We start from the raw sequence: 20,921 nt of genomic DNA, 5'->3' as shown, positions 1-20,921 counted from the left end.
AAATGCGTTTAGTTTGTTTGTTTTTTTTACACTGCTCACTAAACCAGATCCACTGAGGAAAAAAAATTCATCCCCCTGTAAAATCTGAAGTTAGCTGAAATTATCTACATTTTCTTTCTTAAACATCAGCTGGTGCACTCATGTTTTATCACTGCCTTATATGTAGAATAAAACACATCCCAGTAATGTAACTGACTTACATACATCAGTCTGGAAAAGATTATAAAGTCTTTACTAGAATAGCTGCAATAATAACAATAATAATCGTAATAATTTATTGACCATAAATGAAAAATGCCATAGAACACTGATGAAATTTCACAGGGGTACAGAGCTCACAAATATTACTTCAATGGCACAGATATTACTCATCGAGGACGCAACACAACCCAGAACATCAACATATGCCTGTGCAGGTCTCACTTGTCTCAGTTAGGGTCACAGTTCAAAACTACACACCAAGAAAGCAACTGGAAAAAAATGACATTCATGGGAGAGTTTCAAGGCAAAAAATTGTCAAGGTACATTTGGAACATTTCAGGACAAGATCATTATAGATGACTAAAAACTTGTGGTGTTAGTTAATGTGATGCTTCTATGATTCTTCACTAACTACATGACATGTCATGACTTTGTGATTGATTGAACATGAATTCAGTTTTCAACTGCAAAACTTGATGGAGAATGTCCAGCTACGAGTTCAAGGCGGTAAGCACGACAACACTTGATTTGTCGCAGGTCCATAATACGAAGTCTTCTAGGTTGACCTCTAAAAAACCAACAACAGCTACAAAATAAAAACTGAAATGTTTTGTACACACCTGAAAAACTATAAAGCCTAATTTGTACTGGATGGTAGGCCAGATGAACTAATGCAGGTTTGATGGATATCAGATGGAGAGAGCTATAAAATGAGACTGTAACAAGCAAATATGTGACATTGACATGATGTTGCATGGCATTTGCAAAGACTTTACTTGGTGTGACAAATTACAGTTTCAGTGTCCACTTTTTCACAACTCCATGGGTTATTGTGTATTCATTACAAATTTTCTGCAAAAAAAAAGGTCAAAATAATTGGGTCTAAGTAACTGCTAACTCCCACCTGTAGGTGGCAGTATTACTTCTATCACGCTGGTGTCTCAGCTTTACTTATTGTGAACTTATAGTCTGTAGTTGATATGGTCAATACAACAATCAAGCTAAATACTTTTTTGTGTCGGTTTTGTCTCCTTTTCTCTCAATTTTTTTTTCTCAATAAATACATCTCAGAAGGGGTTTAATGGCAAAAGAAATTAAAAAAAATCTTGGAGAATGTCTCAAGTAGCGCAAAAAAAAAATAGCAAAAAAAAAATAAAAATAAAAATAAAAATCACAAAAGCAATTTTGAAATCCAGAAGGATTATGGAGTTACTTCTCTTCTCCAGCCATTGTAGGCTCACCTTGTTGCTAATTCTGAAACTGAAATGAACTGATAATATTCAGATTTCTGTTATTAGCCAGTAGACTGGTGGGATTGGTTTGTATGGACTTCAAAAAAACAAGTTTTTAATTTTCTCTGCTATGTACAATTTCTTGGAGTGTTGTTTCATTAATGCTGCATGCTCTGTACCTCGGAAGGGACACATTTAATTAAAAACACAAAATCTGACTTTCTGAAGCTGGTAAAAACAATTATGGAACAACATCAATAACTGTAGCATTATTAGCTTTTTACACCCAGAAGGCTGTAAACAATTATGTATATAAATTCTAATATGAGCCTGTGAGCAGTAATAAAATGCTGCTGTTTTAGCCACAGTTACTCTGTGTTACTGCACAAACAGGTTTTCCCACCATGTCCAGCTCAACTGTGCATCGTGCAGCAGTGGCATTGGAACCTGCAAAGCTTTCATCAATATTCTTCATGTTTCTTGGACTGTTGCGCAGAAGGACATGAGTGTGCTTCTTGTTGATTTCTCAAGTGCCTCTTACATGTCCTACTGTATGAGATCCACACAGGTGATTGGCATCCAAAACCACATGCTTTTTATCATAGGATGAATAACCCAAGTGGGTAATCTTATTAAGCGTTGATACGGCGAAAAAAAAAATGATGTTGTAAAAATTGCTGCAATAGCAGATAAAATATTTCCTAGTGGAAATAGAAGATCCCAGATTGAGCAAGGTCGTGTTAAACTATGAAGAAAAGCAGCAATACACAACTTTTGTTTGATTCTTGTGTTTACCAAAAGTTTAAAGTGTAGGTTTTAAAAAAAGATGAATATTCTTCAGGATTTTGATGAGGGCATTTGACAAAATCTAATTGTTTGTTTTATGTTTCTTTTTATGATGTGAAGCACTTTGAACTGCTTTGTTGCTCAAAAATGCAAAACAAATAAACTTGACTCATGACAATCCAGCCCTACACATATTCAGTTGGTCAATTAATACAGTCAATACCCAATATTTGAGTGCAGACACCACATGGGCATGCATGCTGTGTTACTGGTTAGGACAAATATTGAATCCAAGAAAAAGTGGTCCAGATAAAACCTGGAATGACATGAGGATTGTTGCAGATGTTGCCTGTCTTCTTTAGATCTGTCATGGAGAGAGCAATTTTATCTGTAAGCCGTGTGCTGTGAAATCAGGATCTGAGCCACAACCTCAGAAAACTGAAGAAAATGAAAGAAAAGACTGCTTTTCCTGAGCACATGAACGTCTGTGATTTGTCCAGGAAGTGTAAAAGTAAACTCTTCCTTTCAGCAGAAAGAGCCACAGTCAGCTTTTCTTAAGTATCTGTTATTATCGCAGACAGAAGGTATTTGTAAAGATGTTCAATAAGTTATACAAATAATTAAAATGATATTTTGATGGCATAAACAAATAGAAAAGGGACTGAAGTTCACAAAGCTGCAAAACATCCTCTCTCCTTTCTGCTCAATTCCAAATCAAAAGCTCTTTAAGTTCTGTCATTTCTTGCTCCATATGATTAAATTCAACTTTTACAGAACTGACTGAATGCTGGAAACGAATAATTTTATGTTCAAGTTGTGCTAAAAGAATTTAGTCTCTCGGAAAAACTATTCTAGCCTAAAATAGAATCTCAATGCTAAACATGTAGCAGTAGCAACCTAAGGTCAGCATCAACCATTTTCACTTCAAATACAAATGTGACTATACTGTTTGTACTTACTCTTAAAAGTGTGAACATTTCTTTTTAATATAATTATCTTCAGGGCCTTATATTTAAAAGGCAGCAGTAAATATTACAGAAAGAAAATGGGTAAATTTACAATAACTAGATTTGTAATTATAGAATTTTTTTTAAGATTATCAACATTATTATCTTGCAGTATTGTGATATTATTTTTGACAATATCAACCCTTGACTAAAATACAACAATCAGCAACAAAGATCTGAGTTGCAAACTATTAAAACAGACAAAAAGAGACAAAAAAATGCTGCAGAAATACTTGATTGCTTAAACCAGCTTTCTTCTTGACCTGGCAAAAAAGACAAAAAAAAACCACTCACACGGGTACTCATTACTGAACGCTTCCAACTCCGCAGATCGATAACAACAGGCCACATTTTCTGCCTGGATAATGACATATTTAACGAGCCTTCTATCTTTTGCTCTAATTTCCTGTCTTTTCATCATAGCCATTGTCCCAAGCCTGAGGAAGAGTTCATCAAAGCCAGGCATCATGGATGCATTTAAATGAACAAACAGAAGAAAGCACATGTGAGCCTCCCTGAATAAGTTTAAACTAGTGTGTGTGTGTGTGTGCGTGGGTGTGTGTGTGCGTGGGTGTGTGCGTGTGCGTGTGTGTGTGTGTGTGTGTGTGTGTGTGTGTGTGTGTGTGTGTGTGTGTGTGTATTGTCAAATAGGATTTCTGGATCAGTTGTGCCAGAAGACTGAGGGTCAGGAAGGGAAAAACTGATTATTCTGTTGTCACTGTCATTAAATCAATACCTTCCTGCTTTAACACACTCAGACGTATGCACACACACACATATTCTCACAATCATATCAGATGCATTGCATATAAATGCACTTTACAAACGACATCACTTTTCCATATCCAGACCGTATTTCCCTTGGACCTCCTCAATTACAGAATGCACTTCCATGCACATAAAGTTTGGGCTCAGGACCTCCTGAGGGTGCTAGTGGGCATGGTTGATTGACCCTGCCTCACCAATCTGCCCAGCTCTCTGCCAGAAAATCAACCAATTAAAAGATGCAGGCACCACAGCAGCAAGAGGAGCCGGGGAGGGACGAGGGTCTGGGGGGAGAGAGAGGTGTTAACAGAAGCCGCTACGCTGAATTTAGAAGCAGCTGCAAAGTTCCAACCTGAATATGCAGGACTACCAAGCTCTGTTTCTGCTGGGATGTTCCAGGATCATAAACTTTTTAAGGGAAAGTTTTCAAACTTTTCCAGCATTTGTATTGTGTTGAAGATAAAAACAATACAAATGAGCAAAAAATAAATTATGTTTCAATTCACTGTAACATATTACCACCATTAATAATGCATTGAGGTAGTATTGTATATTGTGATAAGGTAGATTAAAAGTAGTAAAATTACAAATTGTACAGCTGGCTGGTCTAAAAACAAAAATACAGATTTAACAAAACAAGTCCCAATTTCAAAAAATGTTTATCACTCTAAATATGAGACAACCTTTGTTTCAATTAAACAGATCAAAAACTCATTTAGCCATTAAATTCATTTGATTTGAATTATACAAACACATTTTATGAAACAAATGGCATACCTGCTCAAATTAAATGCTTTAACATAATATCAAAAGAAAATTACAGTCAAAAGTCAATAGAAATATTTTTGTTATTTCTAACTGACATAAAACAAGGCAAGTTTATTCAGATTTAACTGCCAACAGAGAGAAGTACGGTAAATGTGTCTGTCTTATTGGGCATATAAAATATCTGCCTTCAATTGTAAATCACATTTTCAAAATTTTGGTTTTTAATTAAAGAGATTATTATAAAATGGTGCTGTCTGAGTATCAACCACTTTTAATCGATAACTTTATGTAGAATTCAATCACCTTTTATATCTTGAAAACACCCAAATAAAATTCAAGCATTTCCAAGTATTTCAAAAGTCAATACTTTTTCCATTTATAAAACCAAACATTTTAGTTGTTTTAAGGTATAACAAAGAACACTCATTAAATCCTAATGACACCATCTACTATATTGACTATTGTCTTACTTTTAAAAGAATTATTTGATAAATGGATTTAAAACAAAACATTTAGCAGCTCATTAGGAGAGTTGCTATTTCTGATTTTGTGAAGCTCTGCAATGCATTTAGTGTTGTTAAAATTATTTTCTCTTTTACAGATTTGTCCTGCTCTTAAATATTTCTGATCATCAATCAAATGTTAAAATTGGATAAAGAACAACTGATCCTCCTGAGTTATAACTTCACTAAATTTTTTAAATTTCTTTTCATTTCATTTCGTTTTTTTTTTTTTTTTTTTTTTTTTGAGAAAACAAAGCTGAATTTAACAAGTCAAAGCCATGCCTTGTTATTATTTGACCTGTAGATATAATAAGGATTCAAACTAAAACCTCTTTGGTGGCTAAAGGACCAGAGTCCATGAAACTCAAAGTCTCCATTCATGGACTCAAAGAGGAAGAATCCATTGCTCCACAAGCAACAGAAAAGCACGTCACAGTTCTAAAATGCACACAGGAGCAAGGAATTTACAAAATATGTGCTATGGCATGAGAAATCTAAAACTGATATGCTTGTCCATTATCACTACCCTTACATCTGTAGAAAAATCAAGGAAAGCTTGTGGAAGCATCAGAACTCCACTCCAATTATAAAGTCTGTGGTGTTAGCATCACATTCTGCTACTCTTCCTGAAATATGGTGTAGTGAAGAAGTAACATTTTATGGACATATTGAAACAATGTCTCAACACACAGGCAACGAAGTTACAGGTTGGGTGCAAATAAATATTTTCAGTAGAATAGGACATAAAGCATAGTTCTAAAGTAGCTTAAAGACAAAAAAGTCAATGTTTTTGAATAAGTCCCGATCTCATTCCCTTAAAAACATTGAGGGTAGAACATAAGCCAACCTGACTCAGTTTTGCAATGAAGAAATAAGTTTAGTCAAATTATTTTCAAATCTAACGACCTGCATGTAAAATTCAGAATTTGAATCAACCATATTGCTACTGCTAACTGTAAATCTCATTACCACCAACTATAAGTGTTAATCTCAGCTCTTACTCACATATGTTGGGAAAACTCGGGTGCCTCGTCGTTTACGTTGGCCATCCTAATTCGCACCGTCGTCGTCCCCGTCCGTGGGACCTCTCCCTTGTCAATTGCCATGACGACAAACTCATACAGGTGATTGGGTCTCTCGTAGTCCAGAGGTCCCGCTGGGAAAATAGTCCCATGAGGAGATATGATAAAATCTGGACTCAGGGTGTAATAGGTCAGGTCGGCATTCGGTCCGGAGTCACAGTCGTTGGCTGACACTAAGAGATGGGAAACAGGAAGAAGGAGTTAGAGAATGAAAAGAACATCACAGTTAGAGCTTAACTAAATCGTCTCATCATTACAAACATCAAGTTCTATCCTAAATTCACAGGATAGAGGAGATCAAAAAAAAAGTAAAAGAAGTTGAAAACTAAGCAGAACTGAATGACATGAGCTGCTGTAGAAAAAACCCTGGAAATCAAATAATTGGGTTGATTTCCTGTTTTTGGTCTTTTTTATAGTTATTTTTTTTTTGACATGCTGATACTGAAAGAAAGAAAAAAAATCAAGGAAATCTACAGTGTATTACGTAACCATGCTAATGATAGAAAAGAAGTTATGTTTCTACTTTCGAGAATAATACAAAGTGTTAGTTGCACAGCAAGCATTGAAAACACTGTCATTTTGCAACATTTCTAGCCGTGCGGCTCACATTGGGAATCCATGGAGCCCGGACCCGCTTGTCCGCAAATTGATTGCCTTGCTAAAACAGAAAATTCCACCAGGGATTTGAATAAGCATATTTTTACACTAACAAGAACATTTCCCCATCAAAAGCTCAATTCTCCAATTCACCTTACATTGCATTTAGCTCATGTGCCCATACAAACAATGCATACACACACACACGCACACACACATATGAATAATACATGTGCCAGCACTCACACGTAACAAAGAAACAACAGCTAACAAAGTGGAATTCTTTATTGCCATGAAGCCTTAGGGGACTTTAAACTGCATCAAATGAATAGTTTGAGGGTAGTTAATTGAACAAAAGCAGGCAAAACTGATTTTTACAGTTTATAAAAGGGAGGTTTTTGAGGTTGCCATTTGTTATAATCCATTATTTCACCTTATTTTGTGCAGATTCCAGCAATTGATTTTTTTTTTTCGCTTCATTTTACAGGAATGTGAACGATAATTGAAACTTTTTTGGAGTGTGGCCTTCGTTTTTAATTTCTCTATCCGCCAATCAAATGTAATACAGTCACTTAAAAAAGAGGTCTGGGAGTGTGTTTAGGTTTGATACAGAACAAGAACCATTTTCTTAAAACTTTCCTCTTGTTGTGGAAACCAACTGACAATAAGAAGAACTGTTGTTTGGGGGTATAGGTCAGGTCTAGGACTGAGGCATGAACTGAGTCCAGGTTAGGCTTATGCATGTACTGGTTGGTAATGGCAATGGCTATAGAAATATGTGAAAAATGAATGAAAGTCAATGAAAGAGAGAGAGAACGAAGTGAACCGACAGAGAAGTGACAATAGCTAAGATATATCTAAAAATTGAGAAACATTTTTGATGAGTTTCTTCTGTAACTGATGCTCTGGAAGAAAAAGTTTTCTACCTCACTCACGAGGGTCACTCAGTGATTTTAGGGCCCTTGACTTCCATGAGGAAGTGCACTCTGTAGGACGGGCCATCCCTGGCTCCCTAATATTGTGAGGAGAGAATGCCTCTTCATTTACAAGACCATCCTGACCTGGACATCCTGACAAAAGAAGGAGCCTGGTTTTTCTATGCCAACATTAAGGGGAGTTTGACACAAAACACACAGAGAGCTGTGGTTGAAGATCTGTGAGACAATCCAGGGTCGAGAACAGAGTAAACACATTTCTGTGTGTTTACTCTGCTGCTTGTTCTTTCAGGGCCGACTGAAAGAACAAATACCTACACTGTAAAAAAAAATAAAAAATCTCATTTACAATAAAATACCGGCAGCTGTGGTTATAGCAATTTTACCTGGTACTATACTGTACGTTCAAGATATTTTCTCAGTGTACACTTCTCTGCCTTAGTGATGGTGTAATTCTGGAGCAGGCTGCCAGTGTGTGATCCCTGGACAGGAGAGACTAAAGCCTTCTGCCACCCAGGTGAGACTGTTTATACTCCAGACTCAAGTGAGATCCAAGGTCACTGAATGCACAGGATACTCCTTTTCCTTCTTTCTACCTTTCCCCATCCACTGGGAGATCAATAGATAATCCAAAATCCACAATAGAGTTGAGAAAATGATCTGAAAAGTACTTGAATAAGCCGTACAGTTCTTGGAGCTTGGGATTGTTGAATAATCAGTGCACAAAGGCTTCTTATTGGTGTAAGAAGTAGATGAAATTTATTTTTTTGTTGGTTGTGTTTCTTGCCAGGTAAGACATGTAAATGTGAATTAGGTTAATTCTTAATAAATGCATACTTTGCTGCGAGATGTCGTTTTGCACTGAGAAATAGAGAGACTCCTCTTATAAACTATTGTTTAAGGTGCGAGGAGAATCATTCACATCAGTCTGAAAATTTGATGATTGATGTATGATAATTTTTTTTCCCATCAGTAATTTAAAAATAAATAAATAAAAAATACAATTACTTTGGATTTTGTAAAAACTTGCAATGTATTTCATATTAATGCTTTTTTAAATTTTCAACAAACCATTTTATGAAGAACCACATGTCTTTTCAAAAAAATTCAAGTAGGTTGTTACCTTGACTCATGTCCTGATTTATAAAAAATAGTGCTGTTTCTTAAACATACATAACTGACAGAGGTTGTGTATTGAAATAGAAAATATTAAAACACTGTGAGAAGAGGCCGGCCAACCTGTCAGAGATCACTTTTTAAAATACATCATTTAGTCGGTTTCTTTATTACCTAGACAATACTTTTAAATTTGCCAAAGGTACAGAAAAAAATGGATAGAAGAATAAAGTATACAAGCACTTGAGTCTGCATTTGTGTTATATCTCATCTTCACATCACCAAGGATGAATCTCACATCATTGGGACGCACAGTTTAAAGGATACCAAGTCAAGCCGGAAATGTTGGTGTCTTCCTCATGCGTTTTCTGTAATGTGAGGAATTAGAACTGAAGTCTGCAATAGGAGTTGGACAAAGCACATTTCTGTGTGTTTACTCTGCTGTGTCCAGCTGCTTAAAACGACTGACAGGTTTGTGAAGTGCAGCTGAAACGCAGCAGCTACTCTGCTGATAAGTGATGAACTACCTCTCACGCATTGATGATAGTTGAAAAATGAACGGTTATAGTAGTGTCTGCCCTGAGTCTAACCGCATGCAGCAGCCAGCCACATGGCACATGAGTCAATATTTAATTTACTAAGTACAGATTTCTACTCCTCAGAGCACCGTTTGAGCATTTATCAGAAAACCTTTTTGGAATCTTGCAGCAAGATTGTTGAGTTAAATCACTATGGGGGAGCCTGGAGGCCATTGCACCGATGAGCCACAACAGTGAACGCCTCTCACTGGTTCCCAGCCTTGGTCCTGGAGGTAAACTGTCCTGCATCATGCAAAGACACTTCATGCTCCATCACACTTGCTTTCAAACTAAAGATCAGTCTGATAAATTACAATAAGTTCTGCAAACTTACATCAAGTGCATTGATTGTAAAACTTCTGAGGAACTATTCTCTGAAGATTTGGGACATACTGGATCAGAAATCATGTGACTACGGGGCGACACACATGCTCTGTTCCTGTGCACAGGGTCGGGAATATTGTGACTAGTATAATAAGTAGGAGGTTGGTTCTGCTAAGCGCCTTAACATGTACCTGTGCAGTTCTGCAAGTTTTAGTTCAGTTAGTACTAAAATAAGGTGACCTAAACACCTACACTCTGATCTGACAGATCAGAGTGTAGGTGTTTAGGTCAGCTAACCACCGCTGTGTTCAGGCGACCACTTACTAATGATCAAAAAATAAACATCAAGCCCAAAAACATTAAAGCCGTAACGGAGTGAATGTTCTGAATTTAATCTTTTTCTTGTTGATGTTGTTGATACACCTGAATGTCATCTCAGCTCTTATGGCTAGTGTAGCTGCTGTTAGTCGGTTGCCACAGCGACAGATCTGAGTTTGGAACAAAGACGACACAGAGAGCGAGAAAAAAGCAGTAGATCAGTGGCTTTGTTTTCCCACCTGTTTCTCTGTGTTATTTTTCCTTTATTGTGGCACACTGCAAGACGCTGTAATTTCCAAAAGTTTTACAAGTGGACAGAAACTGAATTAATTGCCTCATTTTCTCGTAAAACATGGCAATAATCATATCAATCATCAACTGGGATCCAATATTTCATAAAGCATGGGAGCGGTTATGTAAAACTAAATTATTAGAAAAAATTGTTTAACCCTCCGTTGATTTTGACAGAAACCAAACTATAGATATATATATAGATACATCCCTCAACGAATGTTGATAACTCCCCATTTTAAGAGTTCAAACACCAAATATATCTTAATTTGAATTCATATGCACAGTAGAAACTATCTTAGTGATGCAGTGGAAGTGAAAAAAATGTACTGCAAATGCACTTATTTAAACAATTAAAGTCTAACCATAATGCTTTCACATTTGCTTTCTTCCTGCTTGCACAAACCAGTATGCATGCTTGTGTCCACAGACAGGTGGATAGGAGCACAGAAGGGGGGGACTCTCTCGCCTCCTCAGTGCACCTGCTGATGGCACCAAACCGCGCCTCCGACGTCACACATCCACCAACTTACTCCCTCACTCACACAGCATTATGTTGCACCTAAGGATTATTTCATGCATACAGATCTTACAAACTAACAACATTTCACCTTTAAGTCTTAAGTAGTTCTGGACCACAGCCTTCTTTGAAGTGGGTGAAGAGTTTATTAACTCACTGCGCTCCACTGGGGGGAAATATAGCCTTTTGCTGGATGTTAGTGAAGTGGAATAAAGAAGGGTTTATTTACACAATATCAAAAGCACGGCCCTGATTTTTATTCATATTTCAGCAAATATTGTTTTGTCGTTATCCACTCCTAAAATTGCTCGACAACAACAACACAGCATGAAAAATAGATTTCAGAGAAAACTATGAGATATTTTACATACATATTTTACATGAAGGACACAAAGCAACAAACGTTCTTACTTTTACGTAATGGCCCAGTAAAAGAATGATGATAACGGTGAAGAGGGTGATGATAATACCTTTGAGCAAGGCAGCAACACAAGATGTAAAAACAGCTGACATGAGTCCAACAGTCAGAGTTTCAGCCTGTAGTGAAATATAATGAGCATTTCCAATGAGGGGTCCAAACCATCATTAGACGTTCATACCCTGTAGAAACTTGTTTTATTTTCATTAATTATTCTTCATTCACAAAGTTGTCATTCAGCTGCACTTTCATTATTATTGGTATGCTATTAGCTTATTTAAAGACAGTTTGTGATTTAATAGTCTTTGACTGAAAATGTTATTCAGAACTGTTATGCAACAATCAGCCTTTACAGCCCAGATTTGTGTCTCTATATTCCCTTCATGACCCCTTGAGGAAGGGTGTCCACAGTGTGGCTCAGCGGCCGCTTGAGGGCCACAAAATGTCAAAAAATAAAAATTCCATAAAGTTGGTTTTCCAGCTCAAAGTTGGAGTTTTAAAACATTTCTAAAAGAAAATAATCTTGCAAAGAAATTGTCACTGCCTTTCAAAACAGAAACAGTTTAAAAGTGGAAGGCAAACACAAAGGACTCATCTTTTATCAACCAGGTTTTTCACGTTAATTGAAGGTCATAGTAAATAGAACCTCAAACATCCAGGGATTTTTTTTTTTATATTTTACTGGAGCAAATTTTGTTCAGCAAAAGGTACATCCATTTGGTGAACTCAGATAAATAAAGCAAGATGCTTTTTGAAATCCGAGCAACCAATATTCCATTTATTATGTTGAGAGTAGACAAACGAACAAAAAAAATCAAGATGGTGACAGTAGTTAACAATGTTGTGCAGATTTATGTTCAGATTTGCAATGATTTCCAGCATCCTTCCTACAGAGATCAGACACACAAAAAATGTGTAATGTTTTTAAGTTGTCCAGGTGAAAGAGAAATCATGACATTTACCTTCATCTGCTTTAAGAGGCACATTTCTAAGTCTTACAGGTTAGCTTTATGATAATCGCTCAAAAAGTTGTTGAATTGCTGCAAAATTGCTACAAAAATTACTCTGATTTCGTTTTTTGCAACTGTACCCACAAAGATCTAAAACCGCAGTTGAACAGATCCAGCAGAATACTGACAGAGCCACAGAAAGAAACACTCAGACTGTGTACAATTATTTATTCCAAGCCCACCTAAATATAAGTGTCTCTTAAATTTGTAAGACTCTATTTTAGATGTCAACTCATCTTTCACTTTTTGACAGTGTTTAGTCCAAGCATCGTTTATACACTAACAAACAACATTTGACAACATTTAGACATATTCCCTAACACATTTATGGAAAGAAATGTAATTTAATTCCCAGAACCACAATCTCCCAAAAATTAGCATCAGATTAAAGTTTAGGTCCGAACAGATACTTCCACTTTATACACTTGTTAGGAGTCCAGGTACATATGGTTTTTGACCAATTTTGATTTTACCTTAATAGAAACCACTACATTATATGTAATATTGCCTTATGCGGTATAATTTTTTTCAGTAAATTCATAAATCTGAACTTTAAGAATTTACACTTAGTTTTTACTTTTGGACATACAGTACTGTGGCAGCATTTTGGAACTTGAGTCACAGACAAACAAAATCCGATTTGGAAAAAAAAAAAATAAAATTCACTCTAAATATTTCAAATATTCACAAGAAACTTTTTTTCTATCATTTTGAATTACAATGTATAACTGTAAAATTTTTAAACTGATGCAACAATATTGCAAACAACAGACTGGCTGCAGGTTTCCTCTCTTCATCTTCCGACTCAAAACAGAACCACTGTCTGTTGTGTGTTCATTCTTAACATAATCCTTTTTGTACAGAACAGAAACCACTAAGCTAAAAACAAATCACAAAGTGGATGCCACCAATCGCTCCAATATCCAAACTTTGCATCCATTTCGCGATCTCACTGCTTTTGCCGATACTACGTTTCCGCTTCTCTATCACCGTAACATCAGCAACTTTACTTCGTTTCTCAGCAACAAAATACAGCTCATAATTATTTGTTGAAGATGTGAATAATATGCTGTGTTAAATGTGCAGAGAACTGAAACTAGGAGCTCAATCAGTGATGGGAGAGAGAAGGGATTTTATGGGTTTTATGTCTTACCTTGCAACAAGGAGGTTGCCGTTGTAACCGTCTCCGGAACGCCGTCCTTGCTGTAAATCGACTGCAGGAATTCTGGGACGCAGTCGTTCTCATCAACAATGACAACTCGCACCTGGCAAAGAAAAAAAGAAGGTTTTAGGTTCAACTATGGTAAAAATATAGAGTATGTTGCTGCCGCCATTTCTACTTTCACAAAAACAAAAACAGCATAGAATATCAGGAAGAACACTTTTCAAGTTACTAGTTTCATTGGTATTTTTAGTTATTTTTTTATGTTTATATTTAAAGTTTACTTTGAACAATATATACTGATCTGATAATATCAGATATTGAAAAAAAAATGCACCAGTGACAATGTGCCCGATCAATAAGGGCAGATCTATTCAGTTTAATTCTATGTTTTCTGTCACGAGCAACATCATTCTTTATTATTTATTTTACATTATATTTAGAATTTCTAATTGCACTTTCTGAACCATTTGAATGAAGGTTTGTTGCAGTTTATATTTGCATGTTTGACCAAAGTAGTCAACCAATTGTTTTTGACAGTTTCAATTTCTTTATCATTTATTTTACATTAGTCGTTCCTCCTATGAATTGCACCAACTAAACACATTAAAGTTGTTTTTATATCTTTGAAGAAAACTTGTGAAGCAATTAGTGCATTTAAGTGTGTTATCCTGGTGCAGAGTTAGCAACTAAATTTGTAATTCAGAACATTAATATCTTGTTTAAAAAAATAACATTTTAAGACAATTCAGCTGTTTTTCCATATCAGATCAATGGTAAACCTCAGATATTGGTATCAAAACTGAAAGAAAAAAAATGGCTTTGCAAACACCAGCTAACAGCATGTCAAGTGGCATTGGACTTTGCATTTCAGCTTCTAAAGCTGCATTTACTTAAGAATATTTTAGACGTGTTACGAAAAAAAATATGCAAATAGGCACCAATAACTAAAGGTCACGTTCCAGAGAAACATAACAGAAAATGAACCACAATTAGGTAGAAGTCTACCAGAACTTTTATTCTGAGTAGAAGAATGAATCATGTAAAACCTGAGGCAAGGCATGAAAGCTGTTGAGTCTTGGTGGACAGGCAGCCTTTACTTTCAGGTATAGAACAGCATACCAGCACGTAAAAAGGCAATATGTTCACCTTCCTAACCCATCATATGCAAAGGAGCAAGCAAAGGTCACAGGGTCAATTTCAGGTCAATGACCTCATTCAGGGTGTGTCATACCTCCTTTCAGGAAGTTTTGCTAAACCAGGACAGGTCAACAATTTATGGATTACAACGTTCTCATCCCTGCCAAATCCTGGCTGACATGGATTTGGACAAGTGGACTCTGTGAAGCACCTCATATTGAAAAAGGCACAAATTAATATGGGATTTTCTACAACATGATCTGAAATAGTTTTGCTCATCCTACGCCGTGCTGTGTGCTTTATGCAGGCTAGTTTGTTATATAAAAATGTATTTAAAGTGGGGAATGACTTTATGTTGTATCAATGTTTCCTCAGGGAAGGATCTGCTGTAGCCTACTTCAGTAGGTCAGCACAGTTCCTCTGAAGCCCCGAGCTAACAAAAGACACATGTGTAAAGATGACTATAACGTGGAAGAGTCTGTGCTGTGCTGACACATTATAATGTCGCTCCATTCATTAAGGACATGAAGGCCAACAAAGGCTCCTGCAGCAGATGTTGACTGCTTGCCCAGAATATTCAGGAGCAGACAGTGGAAACTGGAGCTGCCAGGAAGCTTTGGTGACCCCTAACCATCGTCTTTCTTCCGCTTAAATACACCTAAGCATGACCGAGCACTTTGACACACACACACACACACACGCACACACGCATACGCACACGCGTGCCATGAGTGGTTTGAAAGTACAGCTGGTATTAGGTCTGGGTAGGTAAGATGAAATTCTGTAATATCAGTTAATCCTTCAGCAAAGATCAGCTTCAAAGCAACAGACGGAAAGGAAATAAATTGTGAACATGTCAGCTCCCTGAGGTGATTGGTGTGCATGTGCATGTCACTGTCAATCTGCTGGGGTTTGTGCGTGCGTATGCATGTGTGTTTCATACATTCAGTGTGTGTGTGTGTGTGTGTGTGGGTGTCTGGGTGGGGAGCGTATAAGTAGTGAAAGGGATGCAGAGATACACATCTATGTGCTTACGTGATTATTTCCTTAAAAAAAGCCAACGTGTTTCACTGAGTTTGATGATTAAAACTAAGCCATGGAGCTGAATCAATGTCACTCAGATGGAGTTAAAACCAGATATTTTAAAACTACATAATATTTTTTTTCTCACTTATTAAAGTACAATTATATTAAAGGAATATAATTGTTTTCTGTTTCAGGTCAGTTGGAATTGCCAAATGTATTTTTAAAATTTCTTTACTGAAAGCTAATGCATACCCTGCTAAATGTACAGTCAGAATTTAGGTGCAAACTAAATCATCCAGGTAATTTTATGAATGAAGATAGAAAGGTGAGGTGAGGTGTACCAGAGATAGGAATTTGATCATATCACCAACATAGCATTATTAAAGTATGCATATACTATCTTTTGTAAAAAATAAAACCAACAGCTATTTCTTCCTTTCCTAGTAGATGTTTGTTTTTGTTGTATTTACCCAGAATGCCCTGCACTGTAGTTCAATTCCTGCTTTTGCAGCAGTTTCTGGTCTGCTTGGCGTTCACATATGCATTCAAACCACACCAGAGTTCACTTCAACTGAACCCAGACCGAGGTTTGTAGGCAAACCAGCGTTCGATTGGAGATTCACACTTCCCCACACAAACCGGACTTTCTACAGGAAAACAAACTAGTTGGACTAAACGGCAATGGTGTGAACGCACTATTCCACGTGTTCCCCGTCCAACACACATGCTAATGACCTGAATGTTTGATTTGGGCGTGTTGATGCAGAAAGACATTTAAAAGTTGCAGTCTCAAGGCTGTTGTTGAAGACCCCTTGTCTACAGCCTGATTCTGTGTCACGTAGGTAGAGAAGAGGTCTGTTTGTATTGTGTACACACTGTACATATTGGGCTTCAGCTCTACGTTCTAAATGCATCTGCTCCTTCATGACCTCCAGGTTGTCCATTTTGCTCCAGCTATGATGTTTATCAAACAGTGCAGGCGATAGGACTAGGTCGCATGTCCACTTCATCTTTTATTTTTTCTTCTGGTTCCTTCGGTGTCTGAGTTTATAGCTCTTCTGTCATTCAGCCCACACTTGCTGGAAGCAAAATGTGAAATGCAGACAATTTTTTTTTATTGTTGTTCCCATCTTTCAGGCTTTTACAGAAGAGGGCCTTGTAAAAAATAAAAAAAGGGGAGAAAAACCATTGAGAGAGTTCTTGGATGAAATGTAGAGATTGTCCCTTGGAATCTGGTGACAAAGAGACTCCCTTAAACATGACTATGTTTTCAACAAACACTCTGGTCTGCTACCTGTTTTATTTTGGACCTCTTCTCCACTGGGATCTCTGACAAACAGCATTCAGATTTACCAAGCATACTACCTTTCCAACTATTATTTAATTTATGACAACATATAAATAAGCCAAACAAGAACTCATGACCAACCATCTAACAAAATCCAACCATTTTAAAAAAATAATAAATTGGGATTTTGGTGAAGAGTAGTAATAATAAAAGAAAACAAAACACCCAGTTAGTCTAAATATTGAAACAAGTTCTGACTATCTGTAGCCCCATCATGACAGAACATTTTATACAGAAAATACACAGCAGCTGTCTGTTGGCATCAACCAAACACCAGGAAAATATTATGTATTTTCTAAGCACATCAAGTAACTCTGTTACCTTTAGTCGTTTATATGTCAAAAATGACCTAAAAGAAATGTGACTTTCCAGCATAGCTGTATCTGACAAGTTGAAATTGGGCCTCTGTCTCTCTATGAAGCTCCTATTTTTTTTCCGATATGCCCTCTTCAGTATGTCATCCCAACAATGTTACTCCATTATGCCCAGGGGCGCCCAATTCCAAGGGCCCCTGACTGAAGTCTAAGTTACAATACATTTTCTAGCAAAATTTTCTCTGTGACTGGTTATATTGTGTTTTTTCAAATTTTACACACCAATGGACTGAAATGTGGCTGCTTCCTGGCTGTTTTCACTCCCTAGAACACTGAACCAAAAGTCACCAAGTCCAGCTTTATACGGTGAAAGATGTGAAGAATGTTTGTTTTTATTAGAACGTTATGATAGCTCACTAAGATGTATGGAGGCACAGCATGAGTGTGTGAACAGGGAACCAAGATTGTACGAGCAGAGAGAGGAAGTCAACTGTAATAATGCGAGATGAGTGCAAACACACATAAACCTAAAGGTGTGCGGAGCCACACACTTAAGAAGCTGCAGGCAGGTCTCAGGCTGGTTAGGTGACTAATGGTGCCGATGAGCCATCACTGCCGGAGTGAGAAACTTGAAAACTACCTGCAAATTAAAGTCATGCTCAGTGAGTCCAGCGCACATATATATGCTGGCCGGTGTCGCTACTTTGACAGCAAAAACCATATTTATTTCACAGCAGATTACATTCAGAGGCAAAAACGAAGAGTAACAAAAACTGAAGCAAACACGTTTGCTTCTGAAATTGTCCTTGAAGCATGTTTTCTACCGACTCTCGATATCAGGACTGCATTGACCTTAAATAACAGATAGTGGAGTACATAATGTTTATTTTTAAAAACTGCATTAGCAGTTCATGCATGTTTGTTTAACAAACACTGTTCTTCTCCAGTTGAGGATGAAACAAGCAGCAGAGCAAGAAGGATCAATTAAAAAGCACAGCTGCTTTTTAAAACCTAAAGCGAAGCTGGAAAAAGGCAGAGTGCCCGCTCTGGGTCTGGGATGAGGTCCTGCCCATTCGGGTCTTGGTTTGGTTGAAGTGAACTCTGATGCAGTTTGATGATGTGAACACCAAGTGGACCACAGGCAGTTACCCAAAGTAGGAAGTGGAGTACAATGCACGGCATTCTGGATAAATACAACCAAATCAAATATGCGAGCATAGCGCTAGTGGGAGAAATGACGTGGTCTTTTGCCAAAGACAAAAAAGAAGACCTACATTTGCTAAAATGATGCACATCCATTTTTGTTCACATTTCATGAAGAAGGAAGTTGCGTTCAGTGTCTTCTTCAAAGGCTTTTGTGTCGTTTCCTTCAGGGATTCTTGGAGCAGCAAGAACATTTATTTCTTAACATTGGTTTTTATTCGAACCAAGTATACCTGACTACCAGGTGTGAAAACACTGTGAAATTTAAGAGGCTTTAAGAGGCTACCATTAAAAGGGAAGTTTTCTGCATGTTAAAGTATTGCAGCATAAAGAGGGTTTGCTTTGTTTTGTTTTTTTTAGTGACTGTAGTTTTTGCAAGTTTCTGCTGTTCTCAGTCAACCAGGCAGGTGAAATCAACCTTCCTGTGACAACATGTCAAACACGGCTCGAATAGAATAAGCTTTACAAAAGCCTCTTTCATTCAAAGTTTGATAAAAATCCATTAGTTTTGGGGTTTTGTTTTTGTTTTCTTGCATGTATTATTTAAAACTCAACAAGCATTCAGTGAACTGACTTTATACTTCTTGGAGCATGAGAATGTCACAGTTTGTGCTTTTCAACTTGGCTTTTTGCTCATGTTTTAGTCTGTACACTGCTTTGTTCTTGTTTGCTATTTCTACTTTAAGAGGTTCTGGAGACGGTTCATTCAGAAATATAGCTTTTTTGTCAGTTTGTTTCCCTCTCTTAGCTTTATAACATCTATGTTGTAAAGCTAAGAGCTTTACAACATTGTTGATTTTTTACTGATTTTATGCGTTCCGGACTACTTCCTACTGATCCCTACTCGTTTGTTTTCTGTCCATTTATCCCAGCTGGGTTTTATGTTCTGTGTCCTCTTTATTTGCATAAATGCTAGAACTACAATTTCTTTTTTTTTTTTTTTTTTTTTTTTTTGTATATCCTTCTCTGCAGCTACTTTGCGTTACACGCTCCACTAAGTAATCTTTTTTTATTTGGTCTCCTGCCTGCCTGGAGCATTTAAGCAGACCAAAGCAGGCCAGACTTGGACAGACAGAGGCAGCTTTAAATGAGTAACTGCTCTGGTTTCTATTTACTGTAATATGAATGAAAAAACTGCTCATCTGCTTGCAACTCTTAAGAAAGGACTGTTCACATCAACATTCAGAGAGCCTTTAAACCTGTACTCTCAGTAATCATAGTAAGCTCAGCTGCACTTAACTCATCAGCTATAAATGCATCCTGCTATTCTCTCAAACCCCATGTATAGATCACATCTGTAAGCTTTCTGTGGGCCATTTGAAGGCTTTAGTAGTTCCTGTTTGTCATGAATCAATAGTTGCATGGCCATCTTTGAATGTATTCTGGCTGTAATGTAAGGTTTAATACTGTTTACTTGCTTTCACAGAAAATCTTTGTACCCCACCATGCAGTCCTGAATGACATTAGGCTAAGCTCTATGGTATGAATACAAACCTTCAGGTTTCAACTGTAGAACGTAATGTAGTTTAGAAACTGAGAAACTACAGTAAAACTAAATATTTTCAAAGACTAACTCAGTGTCTAGGGGTACTAGAACTAATAAATAGTCTTTAAAAGTGAAAGACCTCTTAATCCACACCTGGTTAAAGATCTAAAACAGCAGATACATTAAAAGTCCATCCGTATATCTATGATTTTCTGTTTTTTCCAGGCATCTTTACTCGTGGCGCCACCAGGGGTCAAGTCACCGCAACTGAGGTGTCCATTCTAACCAGATGCCCGAGCCACCTCCACTGGCTCCTCTCAATGTGGAGAAACAGTGGCTCTACTCTGAGTTCTGCCTGAATGACCAAGCTTCTCATCCTGATGATGTAGGATCTTGATCTTTCAGTTAAAATCCAAAGCATGTGACCATGGATGATGATAGGACCACATAATCTGCAAAAAGCAGAGACGTGATCCAAAAGCCACCAAAACACCCCTAAACATCTTGGCTGCACCTAGAATTTCTGTCCAAAAATGTGTAGTGTATAGTGTTCAGGGAAACACTACACACTAAAGAGTTGTGTCTTAAATGGTAAAGGCTAAACACAGCATAGCATGTTAAACATTTAGGTTCATGACAGTAAGTTCAGAAAAAAAGATCTCTTGTTTAGGAAAGATTGACAGGACAGTGACTTCTTTCTAACTGGAACTTGAAAGCACACCTTAAGCTTCAACACGTTTTGTAAAAAATTTCAATCTAGAGAGAGAACAATTGACTTTACTAAAAACCCA

The 20,921-nt window shown here is 37.1% G+C and overlaps 1 protein-coding gene across 1 annotated transcript in view; it reads right to left on the bottom strand.

Moving 5' to 3' along the window:
• Positions 1-20,921, bottom strand: part of si:ch211-186j3.6 (neural-cadherin) — a 295,346-nt gene that overhangs the window by 178,463 nt on the left and 95,962 nt on the right. The window contains exons 5-6 of the mRNA XM_055060057.1: positions 13,605-13,716; positions 6,268-6,517 (exon numbers count right to left, since the gene is read on the bottom strand). Coding sequence (XP_054916032.1) covers positions 6,268-6,517; positions 13,605-13,716 — 362 coding nt within the window. The remainder of the gene's footprint in view (positions 1-6,267; positions 6,518-13,604; positions 13,717-20,921) is intronic.

This window comes from Poeciliopsis prolifica, unplaced genomic scaffold (genome assembly GCF_027474105.1).
Source record: "Poeciliopsis prolifica strain line A6 unplaced genomic scaffold, Auburn_PproV2 SCAFFOLD057, whole genome shotgun sequence".
NCBI lineage: Eukaryota > Metazoa > Chordata > Actinopteri > Cyprinodontiformes > Poeciliidae > Poeciliopsis > Poeciliopsis prolifica.
Note: the sequence above shows the minus strand (reverse complement) of the source record. Positions and strands in the feature narration are given on the sequence as shown.